This window comes from Talpa occidentalis, unplaced genomic scaffold (assembly GCF_014898055.3).
Source record: "Talpa occidentalis isolate TD23 unplaced genomic scaffold, MPIMG_talOcc4v2.1 talOcc4.13, whole genome shotgun sequence".
NCBI classification, from domain to species: Eukaryota; Metazoa; Chordata; class Mammalia; order Eulipotyphla; family Talpidae; genus Talpa; species Talpa occidentalis.
This window is the reverse complement of record NW_023601322.1, coordinates 82005127-82014359: the sequence shown is the minus strand read 5'-3', so window position 1 is coordinate 82014359 and position 9233 is coordinate 82005127. Positions and strand designations below refer to the sequence as shown.

The 9233-nt window shown below is 43.6% G+C and overlaps 1 protein-coding gene across 2 annotated transcripts in view; it reads left to right on the top strand.

Moving 5' to 3' along the window:
* The first annotated feature begins 2270 nt into the window (after nt 1-2270).
* The window catches only part of SNX2 (sorting nexin 2), a 56586-nt gene continuing 49623 nt past the window's right edge, over nt 2271-9233 (top strand). For both annotated transcript variants that reach the window (XR_008551493.1, XM_037509459.2), the window contains exon 1: nt 2271-2428. Coding sequence is in view for 1 of the 2 variants with exons in the window: in XM_037509459.2 (XP_037365356.1) it covers nt 2321-2428 (108 nt within the window). In the remaining variant the exon portion in view is untranslated. The remainder of the gene's footprint in view (nt 2429-9233) is intronic.

Genomic DNA, 9233 nt, shown 5'->3' with positions numbered 1-9233 from the left:
ACCTTTCCTGCCTCACCCGCTGCTCCCTCAGCAGTGTATTTCAGTCAGTCTGCCTGTTCTGTTCCCCACTCTGTCTCTGGTGAATTCTCTCACCCCTCACAACTCTGGTCAGTACCCCACTTCTTGTATGTATAAATAAATAATTCTTAAAAAAAAAAAAAACTAATAATTCCAGAAGTGCTGATAAATTTTGCACAAAGCCAGTACTAATCCCCAGGTAAATGTGGGTCAAAAGTTTTTACTTAATTTATAAAGAATCCCTGTGAAGCTTCCTTTCTCTAGCAGAATTACAATAGGTCGCTATTTACAATGACTTCATCTTTTCACGAATACACCTCTTGTAGTGGTATAGCAGCAGTCTTTAGTTTTCAGAATACTTGCACATATGTTCTCCTTTGACAATTAATGGTCCTGTGCAGTGAAGTACCTGGAGGATTGGTAATACTCCCATTTTACTGATAAGGAAAATTGAAGCTGGAAGTGTTATGAGCTCTCTTTCCTAATTGTCATTCACTTTGCTAGCTTCTTTTGACCTTTGCTTTATTGAGGAAAAATATGTGACTCATGATCAAATTGTAATAAATCTCAAATTATTGAGTTCCCCCACCCCTCTTTTAAATTGACAGCTACACTGGTCCAGTAGGTAGACTCTGGCCACATGTGGTTATTGAGATTTAAGGTAGTTTAAATTAAATAAGATGGAAAATTCAGTTCCCTAGTCCCACTGTAACAGGGTGGTCCCCAGGAAAGGGGGAGGTTCCGGATTTCCTGCTCCACCCAACAGATAGTGGAGCTGAGGAGAGAGAGAAGAAGCTGGAGAGGAGACTGAGGAAGGAAGGAAGCAGGATGGAGAGCCAGGAGACCTGGAGGAGGCACATGGAGCTGAGACACACATGAAGAAACTGCGCTTGCCTTTTGGTCGTGGACAGGGTGACACAGATGTGGGTGAGACCCGTGGGGAGGTGACAATGGCGGCTTTTGTCTTGCTTTTGATTTTGCTCTTTTCCCTCCAGACTTGTTTGGTTGTTTCTGACCCTTTTCTGGGGGGCCCCACTGGAAGATGCTTTAGACTTGCGGCAGGCTTTGGGGCCTTGCTCTGGGCCAGTCCCATTTGGATGGACTTTTACCCACGAGGGGACGGGTCACTTTGGGTGCTTGATTTAGAAACTAGATTCTTTGCCTTTGTTGTCTTGTTTCCTAATTGTATTAAAGTTCCTTCCCATTAAAGTTTCATATGTGTGTGTGATACGGAGGATGAACCTATTTAGAGCAGGCAGGTTTGCGGGGTCTGGGCTGCCCCTCTCCCTGCCCTATAACACCACTAGCTGTCGTAGAGCAACCCCAATACAAAACGGGGTGCCTGACTGTGGGTCCTCACCTGCGCGCTTAAAAGGACTTATCAATGCTCTACTGCAGGCACACGCAAAAGGTTAATAAAAGGTTTATTTACAAGGAAAGGGGAAATGAGGAAATGTACAGCTCAGGGAGAAAAGTGGGAGACAAAGTTTTAAATGTGTCCCACCGGATCCGCCGATCAGGAATCCCAAATGGCGCTCTGAGAGCTGGCTGCCAGCCAGGAGCCCTGAAGCCAGGAGGCAAGTGACAGCGAGACCCCCCAAGGCCCACGTGTTTGGTTTTTATACCCAACCTGGCTGCCCAACTCCACCCTAAGGTCCCAGCCACCTTCCCTTTGGTGGTGATGGGATTTGTCTTTCCCAATGTCCTGATGGCTTTAGTCTGGAGTGGGGGTGGAGTCCACAAAGCCTGTATGGGATTAGCTCAGGACATCATTTCTCCCTAACATAGCCACTGAGTTTCCTTTGCTTGGGGCTCACACGTGGCTTGTGGCTGCTCTGTGCTGGGCAGCGCAGAGGGACGTACTGAAGAGGTCTCCGCCGGCCCTCAGTCTTTCTTCCAGGCTGTGTAGACTCCAAGCCCGAAGACTGGGGAGAGCTTGGGCTCTGCCACTTCCTAAAGGTGACTTCCCAACCGTTCATCGCCTGGCCTCGTCTTGCTGAGGTGAGAAAAGTCCAGGAGTCTCCTCCAGGACAGCAACCTGGCAGCGGACAGGAGTGGGGGCGGGGGGAGGGGACGGTCTCCCGCGCCAGACGGGGAAGGGGCAGGAGACGAGGGGGCGGGGCCGCGCGCGGCGCGTCCGGACAGGCGCGTCACGAGGCGGGGGCGGGGCCTTGCGCCTACGGGGCGGGGCCGCGCGCGCGGGGGCCGGAGGGGCGGGGCCGCCGGCGCGGCGGCCGGGCTGTGCGTGCTCACGTGACCGGTCCGCGAGGCCCCGCTCGCGCAGTCGTCCGGGCGAGCGAAGATGGCGGCCGAGAGGGAACCTCCTCCTCTGGGGGACGGGAAGCCCACCGACTTTGAGGAGCTGGAGGACGGGGAGGACCTCTTCACCAGCACCGTCTCCACCCTAGAGGTGAGCCCGCGTCGCCGTGGGCGCCGCGCCCCGCCACTGCCGCGCGCCTCACCTTTAGGTGCCTCTTCCCTGCCCGACTGTTGCCTCCCCGCCCCCCGGCTTGGCCGGGCCAGGTCGGGGCGACACCTGTGACAGCGCCTGCACCCCCGGACCTGTCAGTGGGGTCGAGCTCCGTGTGGGCGGCTGGGCCTCCGCCGGGGCCCGCGCGGCGGCGGGGCCCGACCTCCTCTCAGGGGCCGGAGCGCACAGAGCATCGCAGCGCGCTGGCCCGCTCCGCTGGCCTTCCTCGGGGTCACCTGCGCCCCGTTTTCCAGCTCCGTGGAGGGTTTACCCTGAGTCTCAGTGAGCCTCACTGCGCTCCCCGGCGACCTCCGCAGTCCCTCCGGAGCGGCGCTGGCTCTCCCTTCCCCGGGGAGGGTGTGCCCTGGCGGGGAGAGCGACCCAGGGGCAGCCGGGGTGTGCGGGGAGCGCGCGGGGGCCCTGGTCCCCGGGGCCCCTGCCTGCGCTGCTGGCTCCCCTGGGCAGAGGTGCTTCTGGTGGAGACTGCTCGAGGGATTAATGCATTCGGCTGGGCTTGTTGGGCTTTTCTAGTTCTGGACCTTCAAAGGGTCCCGGTGTTTGTAAAATACAAAGTTGAAGGGAGGGAGAGTTCAGGGAACTGCGCTGTGTGTTTTTCTAAGTTACCAGGGGAGAAATGAAAGCGCCTCACTCCCTTTTCCTCTTTTCTCGCATGGTCAGCGATGTCTGAAGTTGAATGTTCCTGTTTTTGTCAAAGGAAACTCCCTCGATGAACTTAACAGTATTGGGCCTCCCAGATCCATCCAGTTCTTGTTTGAATTGCTTTGCACACGCTCCTCATAGCCCAATTTTAAGTGTGTGTATGGGGGTTGAAACGGAAGCAGGTTTGCCAGCAGGTCGCTTATCTTGGGCTGTACTTCTCTTCTCATAAGCTGCTTTTTCGTGAGTTTTCTTGTCGTGTTCAACCACGCACCGAATCAACTGGAAATTAAAACATCCATTATCTGAAATGGAATACCTGACACTGGGAACTTCCGGGAACCGTTTTCAGCCCTGACCACATTTTGCTAAGTGTATGTGCAGGTTACTGGCCAAACTCCACTTCCCCTCGGGGTATATACTTCTGGGGCTAGGGGTAAAATGCCTCAGTCGTGTTTTTGTTCACCATAAAATCTCAGACATTTGCATTTAGTGAATGCCTGCCAGATTGTCAAAACCCAGCATTTCCTAAGGACTAGTAAAAATTATCTTGCAAAAAAAAATTACGTTTTTAGCTAGTGTCTTTTCAGCTCTATGCAGCTGCCTTCACCTGTGTTAAAAGTGAGTTTCTGTGCGGGATCCTAAAACCGGTATTCTTTTTGTGAGTTACAAAAGTTTTTCATCAAAAGAATCAAGACAAACTTAATTAACTTAGTATAAACTAGAAAACTATGAACTCTAAGCATTGTTTGGTGTTCATTAGAGTCTTTGAGAATTGAGTAAAATGAGCTGTAATCTTTTTCTCATGTGGCAGAGACCTTTTTAAAATATGCTTGTCTTTTTCCAGTAAAAGTCTGCAGAAGTTTGATTATGAATAAATTCATCTTGTGCATTATGAAAGCTGGAAATAAGTTGATCATCTAAACCCTTTGTTTCATAGACAATTACAAGTTATTTTAAGACGGTGATATATTTTGAGACTTGTGAACTCAGAATGTTTTGCTTTTCAAACTTTTTGAGGAAAAATCTATAGCAGTGTTTCTTAGTATACCAAAACTGCTCTAAAGGAACGTTCTTTTAAGCTTTTATTTTAAACTATGCTTCTCACACTTCAGTGTGCTGGAAAAACCAGAGGATTCTTATTTAAGATGCGTATGTCTTCAACACACATCAATCTATATGTTGATTAAGTGTTCTAGATCAGTGTTTTCCATTCTTTATAATTGTAACCTAGGGATCTTGCTAAAGTGCATAATGATTCTCTAGGGCTGGGATTAGACCAGTAGTCTGCATTTTTAGCTTTCCTGATGAATTTGCTTCTGGTCCACAAAAAGCAATGATTTGCAAGGCCTCAAGCGATGCTGATGCAGAGCACATATTTTTGAATAATTATTACCTGAGCTATAAATTGAAAGTAAGACATAAATTAATCTTTAAATTCTAAAAATTAGTTTATTACATTATTTATATAAAGATTTTTTCTTTTGTGGATATTTAGTAGGGCAATCAATTGAAATCCATTTCAGAGAAAATCAAAGTATAGACAACTTCAGTGACATAATTATTAAACTAGTAATGACTCTACAACTTAGTGTACATGTAGGTTTATGAGTATATTTTAACCCAATAGTTAAGTGCGTTCCTTTCAAAATTTAGAATAGTTACATAAAGTGACATACTCTGTTGTATGTTTCTTTTACGATTAGGAAATGAAATGGTGAGAGGCTGTCATAGAGGCTGTCACAGGGAAATTAATGAAAAGGGGGGAGAATCAGGTAAAATCATTTTTTGGTACCCGAGAAGCAAAACTTTAATGTTTGTAAATGCTGCTTTTTTTCTTACATGATAAAACCCTTTGCTTAAAGATGCTTGCCCTAAAGCAGCATGGGGGTAGTAAGACAGCACCTTTTACAAAAATTAAGTCTGGAAATTTCTATTATACGCCTACTTTTCTTTTTAAAAGCTTTATCAAGGTGTAATTCACATACCATATAGTTCACCCATTTCTTTGTACAATTAAATGGTTTTATTATATTCACAGATGTATGCGAGCATCACCACAGTTTTAGTATATTTTCATCACCTCAAAAAGAAACCCCATGCCCTTTACTCCTTCTCTCCCCATTCCCTAAACCCCTTTAACCTGAGACATAAGCAACCATTAATTTACTTTCTTTATCTTACAGACTTTCCTATTCTGGATTTTATATGAATGCAGTCATACAATTTGTAGCCTACTGTTAACTGAATTTCAATTAGCATAATGTCTTCAAAATCTGTCTTTCATCCCTTGTTAAGCCCAAATAATACTTCATTGAATGACTATACCAAATCTTATTTACCCTTTCATCAGTTGATGGTCATTTGGGTTGTTTCCACTTTTTGCCTTCTATGAATGATGCTGCTATAAATGTTTGTGTACAGATAGAATTGCTCGGTCATACAGTAACTCTGGTATAATCATTTGGAGAATTTCCAAACTGGTTCCTCAAGTGACAACAGCATTTTCCATTCCCACCCAGTGTGAGGGTAACGATTATCCACATCCACACCAACACTTATTATTATTTAGCTTTTTTGTTCTGTCCATCCTAAAGGATGTGAAGTGGTTTTGAGTGCATTTTCCTGATCACCGATGGTATCACATCTTTTTTATGTACATTGGTTGCAGATAACTTTTCTGATGAAATTTCAATTTCTGCTCAGCTCATTTATTACTGGATTTTCCTTTCATGTTGATTTATACAAATTCTTTATATATGCCAGACACAAGTTCCTTGTCATGTATGTATTTGCAAATATTTTCTTCCATTCTGTGGATTGTCTTTTTGGTTCTCCATGGTGTCCTTGTAAGCTCAAATTTTTTAAATTTTTATGATGTTCTGTTTGTTTTACTTAAACATTTTCGGTTTCATACCTGAGAATCCTCTGCCAAGACCAACGTCATGATTTTTATGTTTGTGTTTCATCATTTCGGCACTTTTAGGTCTTTCATTCGTTTTGAGTTCAGTTTTGTAGATGGATGTGATGAGATTGACTTCATTCTTTTGCATGTGGCACATCTGAGTGTCTGCTGAAGTTAAGATGAATACCATAGTTTCCCCAGCACTGTCTTGTGGATAGAATTTATAGAGCATTTTAAATGAAATTTTCAGATGGGAGGCTCACGGGTCTTAGAATTCTTTTTCCACAATTTAACCCAATGCTGAAAGAGCTCAAACTTGGTTGACTTCCCTAAATACTTGAATATATACTTTCTGCCATACTGTTTAGATAATAGCAATGCAAACCCAACAAGGTGTATGAAAACTTTGAGGACAGAAAATTGCCAGTGGGGAAGAAAACTCCTACAGATAGACGGATTATATGATCTGAGAACAAACCATTTACTGAAAGTACAGCAGGCCTACTAACATCATCTGCACCTTTTCCTTGTACTGTTGATGGAAAAAAAAAAAAAAATCAAAATCAATCCTACCCAAAGCCACTGACTCTGTGGAGTTTGCGCATTCTCCCCATGTCTGCGGGGTTTTAATTCAGGTATTCAGATTTCATCCCACACCCCTGATTCGTATGTGATTTTACTGGCATCTGAGTTGTGCCAGTCTGGGTGTGTGTGAGGTGTGTATGTGAGTGCACCCTGCTATGAAGGAGTAGGGTCTCTGAGCACTCAGGGGGAGGCAGCCCTGAACTGGAGTAAGTGGGCTGGAAGTGAAATTGATGAGTAAAAATTACTGTATAATATTTGAAATGTTTTGGATCTTTATTTAGAAGCTTGGTTATGTTTTTGAGACCATAAATATGCCAAAGATACTTGGCTCTTTTTTGTATCAATTGAAATATGTAAAACTGGTTTTGTTTCATATCATTTGGTTTCAAATTGCAATTTCCAAGAAACTCTCAACAAGGTTAAGTGGGGATTTAAATGTTTCAATGATGGGGATGGTAGGGGTTCCAATTTTGTTGTGTCACTGTTCCTGACAAGTAGTAGATAAACAGGAAATGTTTCTGTTGACTAATAAAAGCTTTTTGAGGAGGTAATGTGTAAGAGAGACCTTAAAGTGTAGAATGAAACTTAAAAACGGTAAAGTGGCAATGATCCATATTCTCTTTTTTTTAAAGATTTTTTAAAAAGTTATTTATGCATATAAGAGCTGGGGTATAGGCCAGAGGTGTGAGGAGTGAGAGGATTCACCAGAGACTGAGTGGGGAGCAGAACAGATTGATTGCCTGAAATATACTGCTGAGGGGGAGCAGTGGGAGAGACAGGAGAGGTCTGCTGTGCCATGTGGGTTAACTCCCTGGCTTGGGATCCAACTTGTGCTGCAGAGGCTGCCGATAGCTTTACAGTCCTGAGACTTAATGCTTGCTCCACCAGGGAGCCCCCCGGTCCATATTCTTAAGGTTTAATCCATATTCTGGGGAAAATAAGTAATTCAAGTGGCTAAATAGAGGGTGTTAGAGGTTTGCTATGTAGTGAGATTGCAAATGGTTTGAAATTTATTATGTAAGTAGTTGAGAACTATGAAAAGTTTACATGGCGGTAACATAATCACTTAGGAATATTAATGTGCTTGGAACCTGAGGGACAGATTTGAATGGCAAGTAGGTTGTTGAATTGGATGCTATTTTTAAGTTTGTTTTATTCAAATCTGAGGTTAAAAACCTCATTCAGAAGGAAAGAAATAATGGAGGAAATTGATGGTACAGCAGATTAAAACACAAACATATATAATACTTCCTTCTCTTAGGTAATTCTGAGGGGAAGGAATTATAATTTCATTTAAGGATACATTACTCTGGTGAAGATAACATCAGATTGTCAAAAGTGCTGATGAAGAGTTGAGTCTGTCAGGAATTTATTGTGATAACACTTAACCAGGCTGTGTAATTCTAGTCTCTACCCTCATGGAGTGTGTGTAAAAAGAGGAATAAATATAATAAACAGAACTATGTGAATAGATACCTGAAATACAGATGATAGTATTTGTAAATGAAATATACACATGGTAGAGAAATTGTGTAGAAGACTGGAGTAACTTAATTGCATAGCAATGATCTTTGAAACCTTGAAAGTGAGTGTCTTTTTGTTTTCTTGATTCTGTTTTCTAACATCTAGCTAGGCTTTAAAGTTTAATTTTTTTAAAAAGATTTATTATTTATACAAGAACTGGGGTACAGGTCAGCTGTGCGGAAGGGTGAGAGGATTCTTCAGAGACAGAGCAGGGAACAGAGCAGGCTGACTGAAATACACTGCTGAGGGGAGCAGCGGGCTAGACAGGAGAGGTCTGCCCGGCCAGTGGGGATCGAACCTGCGCTGCAGAGGCTGTGGACAGCTTCACAGCGCTGTGCTCAACCGTTGAGCCTGCGCCACCAGGGAGGCCCTATGCTTTAAAATTTAAATATGTTATTAATTTGTTTGAAATTTTAGTTGTAAATTACATAATTCATAGGAAGTAAGAAAAACAAATTTTGTACTTTAAGGTAACAAGCATGGAAAAGAAATTTATGAAATGGTAACTGCATTTGGTCACTTTATTTCAAAATGGTGAAATTTGGCCTCCCTGGTGTCACAAGGGTTAAGACGCAGCCTGTGAAGCTGTTCTGAAGCACGAGTTCAATCCCCAGAGTTTATCCCCAGTGGCCAGGAAGCGACCCACATGGCGCAGCAGACCTTTCCTGTCTTGCCCGCTGCTCCCCTCAGCAGTGTATTTCAGTCAGTCACCTGTTCTGCTCCCCACTCTGTCTCTGGTGAATCCTCTCATCCCCCGCACTTCTGGCCTGTACCCCAGCTCTTGTATGCATAATAAATAAATCTTTATAAAAAAACTTTTAAAAAGCAAAATGGTGAAATTTAAGGATTTTAGAATGAGTTCTTTTTAGCGCCTGTAAATATGTTACTCTATTAGGTTGCTTGAGGCAAAGAAGTTCAACTTTTTTAGACTTTTTTCCTTGAAATAAAATTCGTCCTTAATGTTAATTTTACAACTGCCCACTTTCCTGTGACATGGAATTCTTGAGAATTTTCTCTGTGATGATAAGTTTTTAGTTGAGGTAAAATTTCTCAATTTAGTGAGGTTTACTACCA